The sequence below is a fragment of the Dendropsophus ebraccatus genome, chromosome 5 (genome assembly GCF_027789765.1).
Source record: "Dendropsophus ebraccatus isolate aDenEbr1 chromosome 5, aDenEbr1.pat, whole genome shotgun sequence".
In the NCBI taxonomy this organism is placed as follows: Eukaryota; Metazoa; Chordata; class Amphibia; order Anura; family Hylidae; genus Dendropsophus; species Dendropsophus ebraccatus.
The window spans coordinates 35,223,823-35,247,436 of record NC_091458.1 but is presented as its reverse complement, the minus strand read 5'-3'; the positions used below and the strand labels follow the sequence as shown (position 1 = coordinate 35,247,436).

The window sequence follows — 23,614 nt, the reverse complement described above, 5'->3', positions numbered from 1 at the left end:
CCTTTTAAAGAGGTTGATCAGCGCTAGGAAAATCTTAGTCATTAGTTATGTGTCTCAGCTGATCGCTGCGGCTCCAATTGCTGGGACTCCCACCGATCCAAGAACGAGGTTGCATTTATCCCCACAACAAACACCATACTCACAGCATCTACGCAGCCACCTTGGTCAGCACGCCATTTGCTCTCTATAGGGCCGTTAAACATTTCTGAGCACTGATCTCTTTTGGAACAGTGTCCAACTCCTTTAGGCTGGGTTCACACTTAGTATGACACCAGCCATTCTGTGACCTGGCCGTGTGACAGAACAGCCGGTGTCAGTGAAGTTCATCCTGGCCGGTACTGCAGTTCTGGCCGGATGAACCTCATTTCTTTAGATTTGGAATGTGGGCATGTTCCGGTGTGCCTGCATTTCAAATCTCCATAGCTGACAATGTAAAGTGTGGCTGGATCCGCACATTACATTGTGTGCTCTGTCAGTCTTGTGCAGCCGCTATTCAATGAATAGCAGCCGCACATAACTGACATGCCAGATTTTTGTGTGGCGGCTTGGAATCCCAGCCAGAGTGTATACAGAATGTATGCACTCCGGCCAGGATTCCATAGACTTTAATGTAGTCAGTGATTTAATTAAACAATGGCTGCAGTTGCAAAACTGTAACTACGGCCATTGTTTTATGAAATTATACAGAGTGTGAACTTAGCCTTAAAATGCATTCAACGTTACAGACTACTTTGTGACAGACAGACACAAATTAACATTTTGTTTTATGAAAAATAAATTTATTACTTAACACCTTGCTTTAACAATGTTGAATTTTTTTTTTTTTAATCAGAATACTTGTCATCATTCATGTAAAATAGTTTGATACAGTACATTGTATGTTACAGTTTGTTTCCTTGTAAATGCTAAGGCTCTCCTACCCCATATCCTCCACTGTAACAATATCCACCCTAAAGTAAGGTGCCGACCAAATAAAAACATAAAGGAACTGATTTGAAATCCACTACACCAAGCCAGCTGTGAAAGCTCCGACCAGACGCCAAGTCTGAGGACGAGCAACTATCACGCTCGTTTTAATTTTTTTGCATCGTAAAGACTCCATAGCATGCTCACAAGTCAGCGACATCAACAGAAAATAAAAAATAGGACAATTGAATTTTTTTTTTACATTTTTTAATTCATTTTTTCTTCTTTTTTTTTTTGTTTGCTTGAGCAAACGGATTCAAATCAGTTTCAGACATTTACTATCATATAGCAGCTTTAATACCAGTCAAGTTAAAGTAGTTATTTTAAAAAAAAAAAAAAAAAAAAAAAAAAAAAAAAAAAATCAGGTTGTCATCTTTGGGAGGCTCATTATTAAAAAATGAGAAGGTTCAGTGATGGGAGTAAAAATGTAACAAAGACGCTGGTCAAACAAAATACTGATCACTGTAATAATCTGTATCATCACACAATGTATACAATGCATAAAGGAGGGGGGGGGGGGGGGAAGTACCAAAATGATCTGGATAAGCTTGTTCCAGCCTTGTGCGATGATGATGGTAAATATCAATGTTTAAAAAAAAAAAAAAGAAAATGAATTGGTCAGATAATATTCTTACGGTAAAAAGTCACCACATACGATAACGAAAAACTGTTTGTTCCAAGCATACTTCACAGCTTCACCTGCTAGCATCACTGAAAGAAATGCATTGGTCGATTTAAACCATTTTCAAGTATACTATGGAAGTAGCAAATTCACAATATCGACTGTGCTAAGATTTGCGCGCTCTCTCACTCTCGAGTTCGAACCTCCACTTGGGATCTACATTCTGTGAAATGTTGTGTAACTTGGCTTTTGGACATTTTCAAGGTGTGGTTGTACAGTACATTCCAAAGCCAGGCTCCAGGCAGGCGGCTACAAGCTCGGTCCTGTAGCCCAAAGCAACAGTGCATCGACGTTTCCTGGTCTCTGGGTACGGCTCAGTACCGGTGAGTCTGATGGGAGTATTGTGGAGGCTGCTGGGAGGTAGTCGAATATCCCATGCTGCTCTGAGGTTGTGATGTGCTTGGTCCAGGGTTTGGATAGGCAGCATGTGGATTGGAACGCTGCAAAATACAGCAAAGAGATACAGATTTTTTTTTTAAATATGTACTATACCAAGTTGATGGGACTCTTTCATTACACACCGTAGGGATGAGCCAATTTACAGTACAAACAAAGCAAATTGCTTCATTAGCTCAGCAATTTGCTTATCAGCCGGCTGCCTTTGAAGTCCAGCTGCTCTGCCCCGGGTGCCTGGAAAAGCTGGATGCAGTCCTGGGAGAAGTTTCACAGGACTGGATGCAGCTTTTCCAGACACCCAGGGTGGAGCTGTACAGAGCGGCATGGACTTCTAAAGCAGCAGGCTGTTCAGCAGATTACAGAGCTAACAAAGTTATTTGCTTTGTTTGTACTGTAAATTCGCTCATCTCTACACACAAGCAATTTATTCTGTTTTGCAACAGTTGGAGAGCAGAAGGTTCCCCCATCACTGAGTTATTATCAGTCTATGGGAGGCTCGCGCGCCTCTTCTCTCCGTGCTGAGGAATGGAGAAGGCACGTGAGAATGGAGGAGGTGCACAAGTCTCCTATAGATGACAGGGAGGCTGTCGGGATTCCACGGAAGCGAATTATGTAGCAGAATTACGCCTGTTTTGCTCCGTGTGAACCTACAGGGGAAATGTACCATTTCACAATGGCCATACATACAACTGGCTATTGATACAACCCTTTTTTGTGTTTGCTGATATTTTACAACACTCTGCGTTTGCTTGCTGATGGCTCGCCTTACAGAGATTCCCAAGACCCCCACCACAGATAATACACTGCTTGAATATGCTAAACTGTAAGATGCTATTGTTTGAAAAGAGTCATGACCAAGGGATCCCTTAACAGGGCACTTAGAAAACTATTATTATTTAAAAATTCCTTGTGAAAGGAATAAAGAATTTAATTTTAAAAGGGCACCGCATCTGGACTGTTGTTTCTATTATCAACAGAAATACTGACACTGCCCCAACAGATTTGGCTTACAAAGGGGTCTATAAGGCATACAGGGTTATTTGCCCAGTCAAATATGGCAGACAGACAATGTGTTCTTCTGCATTGGAGGCTCTATCACAGATTATAACAAAAAAGCTACTGATATGTGCCACATATACATATTGTACAGATATAGATGACTGCTCCCCAGCAAGAAGTCCCTTCCAGCAGCTCCTTAGAGAGGGGACACAGTTGCAAGTGGTAAGTCTAAAAGTTGAGACAATGGTGAAAAGGCACGTGTACCATTAACGTGTAGCTACACCTTTACCATTGCCCAATCAATCTAAATGCTATAGCTGTGGTGAAAGAGTGCCATCATCTGACCCCTAACCTGTTTCTTACAGGGGTACTCCAGCAATACAAACAGGCCACTCCATTCATTCTCTATAGAGCCATGGAGATATCTGAATGCTGTACTTCTCCATCTCCAGCGTCACCATATAGAATGAATGGCATGGGGAGAGTTGGGTCCCCATTTTCACTTTCATTAAACAGATAAACAGGGGGGAGCACAGTGGTCTTTACCTGATAGTCTGAGGTCATGATGAGTCCACCTGAGGTAGTGGTCGGGGGAACAACCCTCACTTTCTTCAGCGGTGGCCCTTGTGCGTGGCTGTTGTCTTGGTTTCCTGGGTGCCCGGTGCCATTAGTATGATTATTGCCTTGCTGCTGCTGTTGATTTTTCTTTAAGATTTAAAAAGACACAGAGAAATGTCAGTAAAAATAACAGAATATAAACTATTCCTGTAATTGTAATACAGATACCGAGAGACAAAAAAAAAAAAGCTCTGATCTCACTGATGACTCTGAACCTAAAGAGTCTGTGTGGGTATTCACCCATGGCAGATCTTTTGCAGATAGGTTTCTGAGTCTACAATTCTATTTCATGTGAATGGGATTTGGCAGGAAGTACACGGATTTCTGCAAATCTCACTCAGATGAATGAGAGTCATAGAAATTAGTGCAACAAACCTGCTGAGCACGATTAGGACTAGAGATAAATGTAACTAGAGCATGCCTATGGCTGTATCGATGTTTTCCAGGACTTAAAGCGACTTTGTACCCACAATCTGACCCCCCAAACCACTTGTACCGTCAGATAGCTGCTTTTAATCCAAGATCTGTCCTGGGGTCAGTTCGGCAGGTGATTCAGTTATTGTCCTAAAAAAAGAGCTTTTAAACTTGCAGCCCTGTGCCAAATGGCTGTGGCCTAGATTGTGTATGCATTAGGCTGGCACAATCTCTCTGTCTCTCCTCATCATTAGGAATGCTCCAGGCAGATTTTCTCCTATTCATCACCTGTGTCAGCAAGGCACATGGGCTGGATCGTTAAGGCACCAGTGTAGTTTTCACTTCTGAGGAATGGTAAAAATGGTGAAGAGGGCGGAGAGGAGGGACGGAGGGGTGATGCAAAGATACTCCAAGCCACGACCGTTGGGCACAGGGCTGCAAGTTTAAAAGTTGTTTTTTAGGACAATAACTGCATCACCTGCCAAACGGACCCCAGGACAGATCTTGGATAAAAAGCAGCTATCCGAAGGTACAAGAGTCGCTTTAAGCCAGTCAGCGCTCGTTTGCTCCTTGTTCCCCGATCGCCGCCGCTATTATGCGCGGTGGCAGCAAGTGGGTGAGCACAGAGGCGGCCAGGGGGAGCTGCCCAGTTGATCGCCAGATCTGCCGGGCAGCCCATAGCAGATAGCCGCGGTCTGCTGCCCCCTCTCCTATTCCACGGGGCAATGGCAGCAGATTGTTGCTATATTAGTCGTTTGTCTTTCAACATCTTGAAAGACAAATGACTGCAACCATCAGCCAACATTGTTCATTCTTCTATTACACAAGATTATTATCGGCCGAATACGGACGATAATAGTTTTATGTAATAGGGCCTTTAGAGCTACAGCCAACTTCTCCAGCCACTGGCAACCAAATGCCAAACAGTGGGACTGGAGCTCGCACAAGTTGTGCTCATCTCTAATTAGGATTTATTTCTGGTTTACGCAGTGAGGGTACAGAATGGCTTTTACTATGTATGTAGAATCCTCGTATAAACTGCTTAGGATTGGAGACAGCCATCTGACATCTAACTAGTATGATGCATATATCCTTCATATGTGCAGGACTTGCCGGGTGTCACATGGTTGTCCCTCTTTGCTGGGCATGCAGCATTCTCTCTCAAAGTCTAAATACAGATCTGGTGAACGTGAGGCTTCTCAAGCCTTAACGCTATGAGACGTACCTTGTCCCCCTTATCATCAGGCTCCTCTTCGGTGAGGAACTCCCTCTTCGGGTAAGGAATCTGGCAGCCTGCAAACACACTGCAACAAAACAATTAGTCATTGCAATCATTCATTACAACCCCTACGTGTGTGTCCTGTTAGGAGGGAGCGGGTCCCCACTATTAGCTGGTGCAGACTGAGGCGCTTACTCTAGTGGACTCAGACTGTCCATATTAGAAATGGATCTCCCTTCACAGAACAGATGTCATAGAATAATAAAATGTGGACCTGTGACAACTAGCCGACTTCAATATATAAAAGGGGTTGTTGCGTATAGATAACCCATTTAGTTAAAGCGGTGATCCAGGTATAGCACTTCTCCTGTCCTCAGTTTTGGTGTGGGCTTTGGAGTTCAGTTCAACTGACGTGAATTAAGCTGAATTGTAATACCACAAACAATCTGAGGACAGGATGGCGCTGTTTTTGCAAGAAAGAAGAAGCTGTGCTTATTCTAATCCTGGATAACCCCCTTTAAAACTATACCTCATTGTACACTAAAGACTTGTAACATGGTCTGGGTTTGTTCGTCCAGATAGAGTATAAAAATCCTGATCGATACAGTCAAAGTGTGATTAATGAAAGAGCTACATGTCATTGTTTCTGAGCACAATGGAGAAAGGATGACTGATCTAGAAACATTAAGGAAGCTGCTCTAATCCCTCCTTCCTGTATCTTAGCGGGGAATCATAGCCCTGGAGACAAGATTAAAGGTGGATATGATTAAGTGGTTAGTAGAGACTCAATTGGGGCTACATGTACGGCATACTGTATGGAAATGTACAAATCAGGATTCTGCTGTGATACTTACTCTGATGTGGGAAGTGGGTCTTCTAGAAAATATGGATCCTGCATAGCTTGCTCAGAGGAAATTCTCTTTATTGGGTCCATTGTCAGCAATTTTTGAAGCTTTGCATAAAAGAAAAAAAAAATGTTTATTTCAATTGCTAGATTTTCTACATTGATCTGCAATAAACTCAAGCCTGTAAGCCCCAGATATTTCTCAATAACGTTTTACTCCTTGGAGGTACGCAGCACGAGCCATGATCTCAGGATTTCAACGTCTGACCCGAACTGAGGCAAAGCCATTATTAGTATATTGGGGTTTTTAGGAAGCGTTAGTTTTGTGGAGCGGATCAGCTGTACTAACGTCATAGGATCCTGGCCTTAAAGGGGATATCCAGATTATTAAAACTGATGGGCTAATATAGATCATCTAGGGTCTACCTCCTGGAACCCTGTTTGAAGGAGATGCAGCCTCTTCTAGGTTTACTTAAATTTCTGCATTGCCGTACAATTAGGAGTGACGATGCAAGGTTCTGCATTGTTGTTTCATGCTACAGTACCTTACACTGCTACTAATAGTACAGCAATAAGGGTATAGGTCCTATTACACAGCCCAATCATAAAAGGTTAATGAACCCTGATCTGCTAGAACAGCGCTTTACTGAGCGCCAACTATCGGGCACCAAGGACTGTGTGTGCACATGTATACAGTATATTATATATACATACACACAGATAGATATAGCTCTATCTATCAGCGATGTTCGTGCATCCCTTTTGCCTTTAGTGTAAAATAAAGCATTTTCTTACCTTACCACATCTGTATCACTATGTGTAAGAGACTGGAACAGAAAGGAAAAAGGCAGAGCTGCAGATACCGGGGAAGGCCTCCGAGAACACCGGGGAACATGATAAGGTAAGTAAATGCTTTATTTTAGACTACAATCAGCTGTTGGCCGCACATTTCTATTACACATAGTGATGCGCGCCGGCAGCTGATGATTTTAGGGCTCTCTCCCACGGGACGATTATAGTTTGCATAATCGTTAACGATAAACGATCGCTATTACGAAAGACCTGAAATCGTTCACCCATTTACATGGAAAGATAATCCTTACTTTTGATCGTTCTTGTGGTTGTCTTGTCGTCGCTATTGGGTTCGTCACTACTGCGAACGACCGAACAACTTCTTATTCAATGCGAACAAATAGGTCCAGTAAAAAATAGGTCCAGGTCTTATTAAACGATCAACGATTTATCGTTCGGTTGTTAGTCGTTAACTGCTACTCAAACAACCGATTATCGTTTAGATTCGAACCATTTAATCTAAACGATAATCGTCCGGTGGAATAGGGCCCTTACACCCTGGCCTAAAGAAACAAATCAGCTGTTGATTGTAGGCATTGGCTGATCGTTGTCTTTACTACACGGATTATCGCTCTGTGTAATAGGGCCCTATACGTGAAAGAGGCTGCAGCTGATAGACCATTGTTATTATTAGGCAGAGTAACCTCACTAAGCATACGGTGACTTGTAAAACAAAATTAGATGAGCCACCCATTACCGCATAAACCTGTCCTGTTTATCTAGGTCAATAACCTGGGTAACAATAGGGGTTAAAATGGTTTATTCCAGTTCTTATGTTTATTAAAAGTGGTTTATTCCAGTTCTCTGCTGGTATTATAGGTTACACTCACCAAGTGGAATGTTTTGCTGTCTGGTTTTACTTTATGCTTTTCCATGTATTTAATAAGGCTGCAGTTGGTATAACTGAAATATAAAAATGGTAGAAAACCGTGAACATAACAGGAACACAGATATCGATCCTATAAGACAAAAATAACCTGTGCACATGTTCTCATACAAGGACAGAGAAAAAGACCAAGCTTCTGTACTCCCATCATCCCAACACATGTGGAGATCTTACAGCTCTCTCTATGTCCGGTGTATTACAGTACAACACACACGGATAAGATTGTACAAATCTCATCTACTGACTTACGTATTTCTGCGAAAATCCTTCATAAGTGTAGAGTGTTCCGGCATCTTCTTGATGTCTTCCCAGTCTTTATCTGCAAAGACAAAAAATAAATAAAGTTATCTACTTGTGCACAATGGACATCACTAACCCACGGTGACCTGCTTCACAGTGAAGACCATGTCTGATATTAAGTGTCGGCAGAGTCTCTGGAGGTAAAATCCGAATATAACGTCCTTATTATACTATATGGCACATACATGCTGCTGCTCCACTCACCGTCTATGAATCTGCTGGAAATAGGCTAGTACAGTGCTTAGGCACCTTTGGCAGCTCCATAGACCATGGATAGATTAGTTGTGGGCATATATGGGTTACTGCTCCAATCATAATGAGTTGGTGCCCAATTCTTGAAATCACGGATGTCCCAGCACTCAAATCTACTATAATGTTAACTCAGAATATCCATTTAAAGGGATTATCTAACCAATAAGACATTTCCTATCCACTGGATAATGGAACAGTGTATAACAGTGGGTGGTCCGACTTCATTTCTAACCAATAGGACATTTCCTATCTAGCGGATAACGAAACCATGTATAACAGTGGGTGGTCTGACTTCATTGTGTATGGGGGATATCACTTGGCCATCTCTGACAGCTCCCATAGACAACGAATGAAGCGGCATGGTACAAGGTGTTTCAGACAGAATATTTGGCAATAAAATTTGAAATTTGGAAATAAGATTCCATATAGGTGACTTGTGAGCACCCAGCCATACAGTCATATTACACCCAGCACCCTCACTTTGTGGCAGATACCGTACCTGCAGGAAATCCCATGACATTAAATATTCTATCTAGCTGGTCGTGGTGGTAAGGGTTACTAGTCTTTATGTCTTCTTGCCGACAGTGAAAAATTGGCTCAGACGTTAGAAGTTCTGCAAATATACATCCTATAGCCCATATATCTAAAGAAGGAAAGAAGAAGAAAAAATGATTAGTCCTTGTTAATCGCTTGCTGTAATTCCACAATGTTCCTTCATTAGCTGGGATCCGATGGAGTAAATGATTGTAACGAACGACCATCGTTCTGTATAATATGGTGAACAATTTCAGGTTAACGATAAACAAACAATCTCGTTTGTGATTGTTTATTAATAAAGAAATATGTATAATAGGACCCTTAAAGGGGTACTCCAGCGACAAGCTTTCCCAGTAATTGAAGCATATTACAAAGTTATATAACTTGCTTCAATCACCTATCTGCCCCCCTTCCCTATATTTTTCCCCCTCAACCCCCCCACCAGGAAGTGAAGTAAACTCATTCTTACCTAATGACTGTTGACCCCAGGCTTTTCTGTGGCAGCCATTTTGTGACAATGACATCAAGAGAAAGGCTGGTCTAAGCCCTGTTAAGCCAGCCTTTCTTTGTCAGATGACTCAGGTTGCTCAGCTCCGATTGGCTGAACAAGATGTAAGCCATCTAACAGTTTTACAGAGTCAGATATCACAGGAGACAAAATGCATCATGGGAACCCCCCAAACCAGGAAGAAGAAAAAATTAAGCCACCAACTAGAGCTTCAGGGACCTGCAAACAGCAGGAAATTCAAACGGAGACAGACTCCAGAGGGATAGTAAGTGGGAAAACTGTTTTGATTTTTTTTTATTTTATTAGCACCGGAGTACCCCTTTAAGAGCATTGTTTGGCAATCTTGTGAAGTTACGATATAGTGCTAAGGCACGTCATCACACTATGACCCCTGGGTCTCCTGCTGATTCTGTGGATGGGGCGGTGTCGTAGACAGAAGACCCTCCATCATTCTTAGGATCAGTGGGGGTTCTGGTTTTCAGATGCCACCAGGATGTACAGCATGTCCTAGTCTGTAGAAATGTGTCAAAGCTAAAAGAGGACGTATAACTGGGTTTGTATCATTTTTATTATCATTGTTATTTGTACTAGGGACATGTGAAAAGTCTGTCCGATCGGTGAGTGTCTCGGCCTTCAGGCCCCCACCGATCGCTAGAACAGGCCAAAAAGAGCACACGGCCGAGTGCTGCTTCTTCCCTTTATAAACATTTGAAATAACTCTATGGTATGTAAAAGTTGTTCAAAGGCGCAGTGCCCGCACTTAGGCCTCTGCCAAGAATCACCACTTATTATTTTTATTTATAGAGCGCACTTAATTCCAGAGCGCTATACAGGCGACCACTTATGAAGTTAGCCGTTCTGCAAAGTCATTAACCACAGGTAATGATACAAATTCATTACTTAAAATGGAACCCACCACCATGAAAATGCTATAGAGTAAGGTCTCATTCACACATCTAGTGATTTTAATGGACCATGATTTTAGTCTACAAGCTAAATCCATGAAAAACCATTCGTGATTATATCTGTTTTTCTATCAGTGTCCTTTTCGTGCAACAGGTCACCCCATATGTATTGCACTGTGTGTGAATTGACCGTGTATAATTGTGCAGCGCACAGATCCCATAGATTTCTATTGAGACGTCCATGCAGTGATGCGCCTCCACACTAGGGCACGTTCTTTTTTTGTGGCACAGAACATCTGAAGAGAGCGATTGAGTTCAATGGGCCCTAAAGCAGTCCGTGATATCAAATCCACAATCACAGACAACTTTAAGTTACACGTGAAAAAGGCCTAACACATTATACTGAACCTTTTCCCTCCAAAATATAAATCAATCTGCCCAGCTCTTCCAGCTCCATTACATGATTCTGATAGATTAGATAGCATTTGTGTATGAAGTTACAGGCAGTGTCCAGTGTTACATATATAAAGCTGAACAGCCATAAACTTTAATAATTTTCTAATACCAAAGTGAGTGTGTGATCCTTATATAGTTGGAAGGAATAAAGGGGGGGGGGCCCCATCAGGTTCAACCTGTAGTCTGTGTTGTAAAACCTCTTCCTAAAATGAAATCTAGCAATCAGAATAAATAGGGCATGTAGAGAGAGGAAGCTGATCCAGCAGGCAGCAGCCGTAACAGACAGGTAGCCTTTAAACAAAACCCTATTTTTACTAAAAGTATCCAGAAAAACCTAGCTGCTTTCTCCCAAAACAGCACCACACTGGTCTGCAGGTTGTCCGAAACTTGGCTCCATTTACTTTAAGGGCACTAAGCTCCACTACCACAAATTTACTGAGGACAAGAGTGGCGCTGTTTCTTGAGGAAAGCAACTGTTAGATTAAAGGGGATATCCAGGATTATAAAGAATGCAATAAATGTGTCAGCCTAAAAACCAAACCTCAGAATAGCCCAGAGACATAGTAGCAACACTGTATCTATGAGAAGCATTAGATCTTTACAGGCTGTCATCCTCTGTCGTTTCCAGATACAGACAGCGTGCAAACATTCTAAAACCCAGGTATAAAGTTGCAGAAACTTTCAGAGATGAAGTGTTCACATTAGGGCAGACATCCCCTTTAAGCTACAAATCCTCTAAATAATCAGGTGGGGGATTATCTGGAGAACACTAAGGGATCTTCTAAAATTTGTACCCAGCAGAAATGTAATATTCATGAAACCCGTCTTCTATGATTTGCACATTCTGACATTTCAAAGAACATGATAATTAAGCATCAAGGAGGGAATTCCCTAGAAGAGGAATGAAAGGATTCTTCTGACCTTTTTAGATGTTGCTTGGCATAATATCTGTATGCCAATAAAAAACCCCAGCAAAGGAAGCAAAGGGTTACTAATAAACCTTACAGTGAATCTACTACCCTGGGAGAGCGACACCAAGACAGAGGGAGAGTCATACCGAGGCAGAGACAGACGGAAATACCGAGAGCGTCTCTGGGACAAACAGAGTGCAAGGGATATAACAAGAGTGAGCAAGAGAGATACTAAGATGGAGAGATTGATAATTTATGACACATATACAAATATTTATAAAACTACTACTGTACTGTATATGCACCCCAGCAGTCTTATACAGTACAGGATGGGAGATGGTGGTGCACTGACTGTACTACTACTGTACTGTATATGCCCTCCAGCAGTCTTATACAGTACAGGATGGGAGATGGTGGTGCACTGCCTGTACTACTACTGTACTGTATATGCACTCCAGCAGTCTTATACAGTACAGGATGGGAGATGGTGGTGCACCGACTGTACTACTACTGTACTGTATATGCACTCCAGCAGTCTTATACAGTACAGGATGGGAGATGGTGGTGCTCTGACTTTGCTGGAGTACATATACAGTACAGTAGTAGTAAAGTCAGAGCACCACCATCTCCCATCCTGTACTGTATAAAACTGCTGGAGTGCATATACAGTACAGTAGTAGTACAGTCGGTGCACCACCATCTCCCATCCTGTACTGTATAAGACTGCTGGAGTGCATATACAGTACAGTAGTAGTACAGTCAGTGCACCACCATCTCCCATCCTGTACTGTATAAGACTGCTGGAGTGCATATACAGTGCCGTAGTAGTACAGTCAGAGCACCACCATCTCCCATCCTGTACTGTATAAGACTGCTGGAGTACATATACAGTACAGTAGTAGTAGTCTTATACAGTACAGGATGGGAGATGGTGGTGCTCTGACTGTACTACTACTGTGCTGTATATGCAATCTTATAGAGTAGTCTTATACAGTACAGAATGGGAGATGGTGGTGCACTGCCTGTACTACTACTGTACTGTATATGCACTCCAGCAGTCTTATAAAGCACTGTACTGTATGTTAAGCCTCACCAGTGCTAAACTAATCAGGTACAACCCACAATCCACGCTCAAAAAACATTCAAACACCAAGAAAAGTTTGAATTCTGAACGTTACTTCCAGGTAAATTTTCGTTCGATTACCCCGGTATTACTGTACTTTAAGGCTAGCTGCCCAAAAAGTGTTTGAGAACAGAGCAAGGAGTTTGAGAACCAAAGCAAACTTTCCTTGAAAATACTGTTTGGGTTCCAAGCCGTTTGAGAGCCGAGGTATCACTGTATACACACACAAATAATGAGTGGTGATCTCAGGTGTAAAATGGGGTTGGTATGTGTGTGCCAAAATTGTTAGGTTTTGCTATGGAGGCTAGATCATTCTCCATCTATAATAATTGGGACAGATACCAGTGTAGGGGAAGCTGGGAGACGAGACGCTGGAGGAGCATGCACAGCCTCATGGACAGCCCACAGCCCCAGTCATGGAACACTGACGCTTATTTTAGTATGTTTTTGCGTGAGTGAATGTGTGTGGCGAGTATATAGCCGGGACAGTTGTTTACTAGCATTTGGTCTGGAACACAATAAAGTGCTGTCTTGTATCCGACACCAAGACTCCCCAGTGTTATGTTACAGCCCAGCCTGGTTATGTCACATCTATATAGGGATTTAAAGTGGTTATCCAAGCTTTGTAAGTTGATGGTCTATCCTCAGAATAGGCTGTTAATGCTAGATTGGTGACAGTCCAACTCTCAGTATTCCTGGTGATCACCTGACGGCTTTGGCATCTGCAAACAGTGAATCACAGCGGCCTCCTTAATGTAGACACTTTGTGCTGGTAGACATCACACTCTTCATAGTGTCCCATAAGAGTGAATAGGACAGGCCATGATATTAGATCCAAAAATGACCCCATAAGCCGATGAATGAGTGTTTGCTCATTAGTCAGCTGATTGCTGGTCCGATTACACAGGGTGATGTGTATTCGGCCAATAATCCCTTGGTGTAATACAAGTGATGGTATGGATGCATGTGGCAGGTACACTTATAAATACATCTGTACTTACCAATAGCTTTGGTATAATGTCTGGCCCCTAGAAGCAGCTCTGGAGCGCGATACCAGAATGTAACAACTACGGGATCTAAATCAGCTAAAGGCTTTAAAGGTGAATTAAATAATCGGGCGAATCCCATGTCCGCTGCAAGAGACAAGAAAAACATACATGAGTTCAGGTTATTACCCATCAGTCTGTGAGGCTTATTTCTTAGCTGTTTTACCTTTACAGGACCCCTCTAACAATCATGTAACATCACTGTCAGTCCTTATACTAAGGGTCAGGCCGTGGTGACCAGGTAATTTCTTAAAACATTTCTTAATCAACTGGTGCTAGGAAGTTATACAGATTTGTAAGTTACTTTTATTTAAAAATCGGAAGCCTTCCAGTACTTATCAGCTGCTGTATGTCCTGCAGGAAGTGGTGTATTTTTCAATCTGACACGGTGCTCTCTGCTGCCACCTCTGTCCAAGTCAGGAACTTCCAGAGCAGCAGCAAATCCTCATAGAAAACTCTGTTCTGGATAGTTCCTGTCACAGACAGAGGTGGCAGCAGAGAGCACCGAGTCAGACTACAAAGAATACACCCCCCTTTTGGCCCTTTCTCAACAACACTCCTATACATTCTTAACAATTTTATAATCAACACTAATAAATCTGAAGCCCTTATGCTAAAGGGACCAGCAAGGCCCTCCTGGGCATCGTTTTATAACTTTAAATGGAACATCCCGGTGCTCCCTTATCTAGGAGTGTCAATTACCAGATAGCCACCCCAACTGTACAAATACAATATAATTTCCTTTCAAAAATATCTAGAATCCCAACTGAGCGCCTGGACACACTTTACCCTCTCCTTTCTGGGGAGAGCAAATCTCCTGAAATTAGTGATATTCCCCAAACTGCTCTATATATTCCAGTCCCTGCCACTGATCCCCTGCCCCAAGGACATAAAAATCCTAAATAATCTTTTCCGCAGATTTATCAGGAATAACCGTAGACCAAGAATAGGACTTCACATCTTACAACAACAAACTCTATAGTCTGGCGACACAGCTACGGGTGGTGGGTGACTGGATAACTGGCTCTTCAGTACATACAGATACATCTCTTGACCAACAGTTAATGCCAAACATATCTCTGGTCAACCTCTTACACCTACCCCACTCTAAGCTACCCCTAGATAACAAACGGAACCCCCTCCTGCACACCACTTGGAAAGCCTGGACTAAAAGTAGGCGTATACTCTCCTTAAGCCCTCCTTACTCCCTATTATTGACACTAACGCATAACCCTACCTTCCAAAATGGCACCTCCCTGCCTATATTCCATAGATGGCATGCAAACGGGACATCTCGTCTGGCACATCTGGTAGACAAGGCCCAGAAACAACCACTCTCCTTCAATGAGCTCCGCCGGCGCAACAAGATTGTGGGTCCTCAACCCTTCTATTATCTCCAAAGTTACAGTTACATTGTTAAGGTGGTTCGACACATGTCTGGTGATGACTGGGATGACCCTTTCCTGGCTTTGACACCTTCCAAGCAATTAAACCCTAAGCAAATAACAACCTATTATATGTGGCTGACCCGCAAGTATGATTACTCCACCACAGGAATATCACACTGGACCACAGTGATAGATGACCTCACGGTGGACGATATCTTACAAGCCTTACGCACTGCAGAAAAATACTTACTTTCTGCCTTCTATTGGGAAATGGCTTATAAAATTACCCATAGAGCCTATTCCTTATTGGAAACACAACAGACCACTCCTGCCTGAAGTGCAAGGCCCCACACGCTGACCTCTTTCATTGTTTATGAGCATGCCCGTCTATACAGGCTTTTTGGAAGGTGGTTGTCACATTTGTCACCACCCGTCTTGGACTTCCCTGCTCCCTGACCCCCCTTTGGTGTATATCCGGCATTCCCACAGAAGAACCCCCAATACGATTAGCCACCGTCAAACAATTGCTATTTTATGTCTCTGCTGCAGCAAAGAAGTCTATTCTCCATTGCTGGATAGAACCCTCTCCACCAACAAGAAGGCTCCTTCTTGAGAAACTAGTTCATCTCTTCCGTATGGACTGGGTGCAGGCCTCTTTACTCAAAGAAAAGAAGGTCCAACATTTCTACCTCACATGGTCTAAGTTCCTCCCTCTCATCCCACTACATGTAAGAGACAGACTGAAGCAATGCTTCCGCAATACAACATGGTATTTAGAACAGAATATTAGTGGTAGAGACCCGTTTGATTTTCATTGACATCAAGTCTCACTGCTGATCTCATCTCCTTCCCCGAGATGCTGCTCTTCCTCCTTTCCTCCAGGTGCCCAGAGACTGCCCCCCCCCATGCCCCCTAAGTTGTCATGTTAAATGATCCTTTATAATATGCTTTATCTTTATGAGAGAAAAAAAAAGTAATGTGCTATCATATTTTTGTTTTGTTATTTGTTGACAATATGCTCATTGGATTGTACTCCTATATTACTTTTGACCTTCCCCTTTCCTTTCTGTACCCCTTCCCTTTTTATGCTGTTGAAAAATTTTCAATAAAAATCAAGGTTTAAAAAAAAAAAAAAAAAAAAAAAAGGAATACACCCCTTTCTGCAGGGCATACAGCAGCTGAAAAGTACTGGAATGCTTGAAATTTTCATATAAGTAGTAAATTACAAATCTGTATGCCTTTCTGACACCAGTTGATTTGAAAACATTTCTTTCTTCTCTGGAGTACCCCTTTAAATGCTGGTAGTAGATAAGCAGTATATAACCAGACATCTGGTTTTCAGCACTGGCAGTATAGGAATTATTAGAAGATATACAAACTATAAAACAATTCTATAACACTAGAGAGCAGAGACTGCCGTCCGCACCCTTGCTACCCAGTATGGCATCTTATATCCCGCTCAGGATAGTGATGGGATATGACTAATGGAGATCCTATGGGCAGGCTGACCCTGTAGATGGCCATTTGTGTATCTAGCCATGGTCACCTCTCTCTCCACAAACCTGCTGGGGGGTTCCCCTTTATGGAACCTGCACTAATGCCTCAGCACAGATATACACTACAGGCAATCCCAGATAACCTGTATAACCAGGGATATACACAAGGCATGTAACTGAGGCAACCGCTCATTAATGACCATGAGAAAGAGCAATAAAACTCCAGGCCGTGCCCTTTATAAGTTCTGTATCATGACTTTCACGCATGTTGGTAATCCGGTTATTAATAGCGGAGGCCAGCGGTTTCGCTATCAGTGTGTAACAGCTATGTAATCTGATAACTGGATACGCCGGGGGACATCGGAAAATCCACTTTCTACATGCGGTCTCCTTGGCTCGGGTTGTTTGACTTCACGCAGCGTTTACATAGAGATACAGGAACGTGATGTTTTTTCATACAAACCTATTTTTACTCGTCCTCGCTCTGGACCTTCACCCATGACTAAAATGTTAGCAGGTTTCTGTGTAAGAGGAGAAGGAAGAGGTATTACCATCAGGGTTATAGACAAACCAAGAACAAGCTGTTACCCATGAAATAGCTACAGCGTCCCTATGTAATGTAGTATAAACCCTCCGAGGTAACAGCCTCATAATCTGCAGCCCAATGATCCAGAACATCAGGTGATCAGTTTCTATATGAACGACACTGACCCTGTCATGTTTCGTGTTTTTTTTTTTTGTTGTTGTTGCAAAAATCAATAGTCCAGGCGATTTTAAGAAACTTTGTAATTTGGTTTATTAGGCAAATCTGCCATTATCTGCATTCAAAAAGACTTTCTCCAGTCCCCCCTCCCCCCCTTCCTCTCTCTCATCCACTGCTCATTATCAGGAAATCGACTTTTTTTTTTTTTCTTTCTCAACGCTTTTATTGAAGAATAAAGAAGTGCACATAAAAGAATGTACAAACAGTAGGAGCGGGCATTCCGCTCGGTAGAAAATCAGAATCATATTAGAGAGCACTGCCGAGTTGAGCTAATAGTAGAAAATATTCATAGCAATTATGACCGTACAGGACACTACATACATAGCAACTTATTAGCAAATTAGCGGAGAGGACAAGAAAACCAAGAGAACGAAAAAGAAAAGGAGGGGGGGGGGGGGTGCCAGCGCGGTCCGAGCGATAGAGAAAAGGTTCATTGAAGAAATGCGAGCCAGAGAAGGTTCAGGCCTGATGCGCTATAGCCCGATTTTTGTAAGCTGGAGAGTCTAGAAAGGTCATCCACGGAAACCACAGCCTGGCAGTGGGCACAGTTTTATTATGATATTCTGCTTTGAGTTCCTCCATTCTCTGCAATCGCAGGATTTCCTCAAACCAGTCAGTCATTGTAGGGGGGACATCTGATTTCCACCTCCTTGGGATCACTAGTTTAGCGGCTAGGAGGAGGAATTTGGCAAGTCCCTTCTTGAGTTTGGCAATCGACCCAGGTAGAATCAGCAGCAAGAGCGTGGCAGGGTCATTTACTAAAGTCAGTCCCGTAATCTCCTTTATAATGGAAACCACTTCTATCCAGAAACTCTGTAGGCTATTACACCCCCACCATATGTGGGACATAGTTCCCCTAGCTATCCCACATCTCCAGCAGATGTCAGTGACAGAAGGGTATAGTCTGTGGAGCAAGGTCGGCACTCTATACCATCGCGAGAGAACTTTATAGCAGGTCTCCTGAGCACTGCTGGAGACCGAGGATTTGTGGCAGAAGAACAACGCCTTTTCCCATTCCTCCCTGGAGAAAGTACGGTTCAGCTCCGCCTCCCACCCTAGCTGAAAGGTCGACTTGAACGAGTCCCCCGGTGCATTTAGTAACGCGTATACGAGAGATACAGTGTGTTTGACAGGTTCCACCTGAACACATAATTCTTCAAATGGCGTGAGTTGTCTGTGAAGGTTGGCGCTAGTGGCTATAGATCGATAGAAGTGTGACAGCTGCATGTATTGCCAGCTAAGCCTGGGGGTCCTATCTGACTCGGGAACCAGAGACTCAAAGGGACTAAGAGACGTAGAGGTACAGACCTCTTTGAAGAGGAGGTGATGTCCTTTAGGGAATGTCAGGAAGAGTCGGTCAGTATGACCTGCTGGGAAATCTAAATTATGCGTTATGGGAGTGAGCGGGCCATCAGCTGAGTACAGGAAGCTACCGACTTTCTTGTAACGAAACGTCAGCAAAACCGTTCGGGATATCAAGGGTAGGGACGTCAATTGTGTACCTGTCCACGAGGCGGGTTTAATCCACAACAAGGATGGTAGAGAGTACGGGGACATGTAATTTTCAAAGCGTACCCACAATTTCGAATCAGAGAAGTGGAATCCATCAAGGACTCTAGTTGCTACTGCCGCTAGATAATATTTGTTGGGGTCAGGGAGGGCCAAACCTCCATCCATCTTTGCCAAAGAAAGTGTGGATCTCGCCAGACGGGGGCGTCTACGCTGCCAAATAAAATGGGAGAAAAGGCGGTTCATGGCCTGAAAAAAGGAGCGGGGGAGCAGGACCGGGATAGTTTGAAAAAGGTATAACAACCTCGGAAGGAGGTTCATTTTAATAATATTAATTCTGCCCAGCCACGAAAAATCCCTCTTATCCCATTTGGCGAGATCCACCCTAAACTGAGACAACAGCGGGGCGAAATTTTTCTCATAGGTGGTAGCTAAGTTGGCCGGGATGTGGACTCCCAGATATTTAAAAGAGGAAGTGCGCCACATGAAGGGAAAGCGCTGCATCAAGGGACGAATGGACTCGTGGGGCAAGGAGACATTCAGGGCAACACTCTTGGAGAGATTTATTTTGTAGTTACTAATTTTACTGTAAGCGTTCAAGATGTCCATCAGAGCCGGCAGGGAACTCTCTGGCTCCGTAATGTACACCAGGAGGTCATCTGCAAAGGCTGAGCATTTAAGGTGCATCTCTCCAAGCTTGATTCCCACAACATCGTCACTCGACCTAATGGCCCTTAGCAGATGCTCCATCACTAGTACATAAAGGAGAGGGGAAAGGGGGCATCCCTGTCTGGTGCCATTAAGAATTGTGAACGGGGCAGACAACGTTCCATTTACTCTAATTTGCGCCTGCGGGCGCCCGTATAGCGCCATAATCCTATCCCTCATCACCGTTCCCAGCCCAACACCCCCCAGTACACCCTCCAGGAAACCCCAATCCACCCTGTCGAATGCCTTCTCCGCGTCGAGCGACAAAAGCATACACGGCGTGGCGGAGGCATGAACAAACTGAATAGCAGAGAAAGTCTTCAGAGTATTGTCTCTGGCCTCTCTGGAGGGGACGAACCCCACCTGGTCAGGGTGGATCAGGGTCTCCAGCAAGGGCGACAGTCTCTGAGCCAGCATTTTAGCATAGAGCTTGGCGTCCGTGTTTATAAGGGAGATTGGCCTATAGCTCGCACATAGGTTGGGGTCCTTTCCCTCCTTGGGGATAACAGTGATATGCGCTGTGAGGAAGGAGGGCGGGAAGGGCGAGGAGGAAGAGACACCATTAAAAGCTGCTAATATGTGTGGGGAAAGATCCGATTGCAGGAGTTTGAAAAACTTGCTAGTATAGCCATCAGGGCCTGGGCTCTTACCCGTAGGTAATGCCGCAACAGCAGTAGCCAGTTCCTCAGAGCTGAACGGGTTGTCCAAATCCGATAGGATTGACGGATCTAGCCGTGGAAGGGCTGTGCGAGCGATGTACTGGAGCACATCCTCTTTAGGCGCCCCTCCCGTTGCCGAAAGTTGGTATAGGTCAGAGTAGTAGGTTTTAAAGGAATCGAGGATCTCAGAGGTGAGTCGCACCATCTGGCCGGCTGAGTTCTTAACAGATTGAATATACAAGGAGGCCCTTTTGTCCCTTAACGCCCTCGCCAGCAGGCGTCCCGACTTGTTTCCATGCTCGTAGAATGCACTCGCACAGATTTGCCTGTACCGGTGGTGTTTTTTATCTATAAGTGTCCTTATTTCCTCGCGCACTCGGATCAGGTCTCTAAAGTCCCCGTCAGCTAACGTCATTTTGTGTTTCAATTCCAGCGTTTGTAGGGTGTCTAGTAGTTTGCGCAGTTTGCCTGCTGCCTCTCTCTTTAACCTAGACCCATGCTTTATCAGCGTGCCCCGGAGCACGCACTTGAGAGCCTCCCACTTCATCTGCGGGGCAGTGACATCCAAGACGTGATCCATCGCAAACTGACTTATCACCGTCTTTAGTTCCGTGAGACACAGCGAGTCACTAAGTAACGACTCATTGAGCCTCCAGGAATATGTTTTCTCAGGGGTCCGGGGCAAAGAGAGCCTGCAATGAATCGGAGCATGGTCAGAGAGGAGTATGTTACCAATGGTAACAGAGCGTATTCTATCTAAAAGATGGTGGTGTAAAAAAATGTAGTCTATTCTACTGTATGTGTTGTGCACATTAGAGTAGTGAGTATAATCACGAACATCTGGATGGGCTAGTCTCCAACTGTCACACAATTGCAAAGCATACAGGTCTTTCTTAATTTTGTTACGCTTGTTACTTGGAAACGAGGAGAGACCCGAGGATGTGTCTACAGATGGCATTAGTGGGACGTTTAAGTCTCCGCACAGAATCAGATGACCCCGCTGAAAGACATTAAGGTCGTCCAGGGCCTTTGCTAAGAACGTTTGTTGGCCTTGGTTTGGAGCGTAGATGTTAGCAATTGTATAAGTTTGGTTAGCAATAGAGCAACACAGAAAAACATAACGTGCCTCAGGGTCAGTCCTCGTTTCGATGACTTGACATGGCAGAGATTTATGCAGCAGAATTGCAACCCCTTTAGATTTACCCTCCGGATTACTACTGCAAAACCACTGTGAGTAATAACGGCTACTTAGCTTAGGGATTGTATCTGAGCGAAAATGTGTTTCCTGGATACACAGGATTTGTGCTCTCATCTTATGCATTGCATATAGGATTTGCGACCTTTTCTCAGGGATATTGAATCCTTGAACGTTCAAGGATGTAATATTAAGCGTCTCCATGAGAAAAAGAGAAGCTGCTAATGGAGCAATGCACAACAGGAGGCCTTAAGTAATCGCTTGACAGACCGCGCTGGCACGGGGAGAGGGAAGGGAAAAAAGAGTGAAAAAGGGGAGAAAGAACAACAAAACAGCAGCACCAAAACTTAGGTGGCATTATGTCTAACACGTACAATTTTTGTACTAAAACTAACAGATGTACAATATTCATCTGAGTACCTATTGGGGGGAACAGGTAACCAAACTCGGTCTAGGAGTCGTAACAGACCTATATTAAGAGCTAAACTATGGAGTATGAAACTAGGATGGGGGGTTGCATCTTCTCTAAGGTATCATCTAGGGGCAAACTGTGTCAAAAGAACATACAAACAGCAAGTCGGGGGCATCTCACGCGACATTTAGTCCCTGCGGGCATCAGCGGTCAGAACCCGAGCGAGACACACTTCTTCGCCTCCTTCTGGAACGCTGCGGCCTCGGGGGTTGGGACCTGAATGCGTCCTGGGTTGAAGAGATATCCGGTCGCCATCCAACCATCAGGGGATTCAGCAGGATCTCTTCCCATTCCGGGAGCGAGACTGGGGGAAGTTCGAGAGTCTGCAGAAAGGTAGACAGGTCACCGGGGGATCTCAGGGTAGCAGACTTGTCAGAACTTCGGGCAAACAGGGCAAAGGGGAAGCCCCAGCGGTATGTAATGTTCCGGGATTGCAGAAGAGCCAACAGTGGCTTTAGCGCAGCTCGCAGACGAAGAGTACGCCTGGAAAGATCCGGGAAGAGCGAAAGCTTGGCTCCATCGAATTCCACTTCGGGCAAGAGACGAGCTTTCTGCATGATTTCCTCCTTCACTGAGAAAAAATGAATCCTACAGATCACGTCCCGCGGTCTGGCTGGGTCTCCACTCTGCGGTCTGAGAGCTCTATGGGCACGATCAATATCTATGTGAGTTTCTGGCGGGCGCCCAAGAAGTCCATTGAAGATACCCAGTAAGGTTGGAAGTAAATCTGCTGCCCGCGTGGCCTCCGGCAGACCCCGGATCCGGATATTATTGCGCCGGTTCCGATTTTCAAGGTCATCCATATGCGCTATAAGCGACCGCTGTTGAGAGGAATGGGCAGAAATCTGTGCTTGCATTTCAGTCAGGGATTGCTGCACTGACGTTTGGAAAGTTTCAAGGTCATTCACCTGGGTTTGCAAAGTAGAAATGTCCGCTTTTACTAGACCCAGGTCTTGTTTCCAAGCGGCTTTCAAGTCCTGCGCCATTGTCTCAATGTCTTGTTTAGAGGGTAAAAACGTCAGCAGTGCTTGGAGCTCAGGGTGAGCACTGAGAATAGCTGCTGCGTCCCCCTGGGGTAATGTCTCCGACATCAGGGGTGGTTTGGGGCTGTGTATGGTTGCCACGGTCACACTGGCCGCCACCGCTTTGGGAGCCGTTCGGGACGGGAGGTGGGCGAGACAGGGTAGTGAGGCCATTATGCTTGCTGGGGGGTGCAGCGCACGGGTACCGGGGGCCACCTGCCCAGTCTGGCAACACAGGGCTGGAGAGCTTGAGGCGCTGAGAGGGAGCTGCTGTGGGCCCGGGATGGCAGGGGGAGACAAAGTCACAGGACAGCGTCCCCTGGCGGGATCAGGGGGGCGCTGAGAGCCCGTATGTGATGCTGCCAACACTGAGGTGGCGTGATCTGCAGCCACAGCACAGCTGTCCACTGAGGATGGGGGTGGACTGAGAGCTGAGTTTACGGAGGTGCTGGGTGCCTGAGAGGTGCCAGATCTCCTCACTCCCGGCA

At 44.4% G+C, this 23,614-nt stretch overlaps 2 protein-coding genes across 3 annotated transcripts in view; both read right to left on the bottom strand.

Moving 5' to 3' along the window:
• Positions 1-23,614, bottom strand: part of RPL21 (ribosomal protein L21) — a 407,337-nt gene that overhangs the window by 337,434 nt on the left and 46,289 nt on the right. The window lies entirely within an intron of this gene.
• Positions 1,564-23,614, bottom strand: part of CDK8 (cyclin dependent kinase 8) — a 61,375-nt gene continuing 39,324 nt past the window's right edge. The window contains exons 5-13 of the mRNA XM_069969846.1: positions 17,262-17,319; positions 13,870-14,001; positions 8,928-9,071; positions 8,126-8,195; positions 7,821-7,893; positions 6,149-6,246; positions 5,301-5,379; positions 3,590-3,748; positions 1,564-2,088 (exon numbers count right to left, since the gene is read on the bottom strand). Coding sequence (XP_069825947.1) covers positions 1,963-2,088; positions 3,590-3,748; positions 5,301-5,379; positions 6,149-6,246; positions 7,821-7,893; positions 8,126-8,195; positions 8,928-9,071; positions 13,870-14,001; positions 17,262-17,319 — 939 coding nt within the window. The 3' untranslated portion in view covers positions 1,564-1,962. The remainder of the gene's footprint in view (positions 2,089-3,589; positions 3,749-5,300; positions 5,380-6,148; positions 6,247-7,820; positions 7,894-8,125; positions 8,196-8,927; positions 9,072-13,869; positions 14,002-17,261; positions 17,320-23,614) is intronic.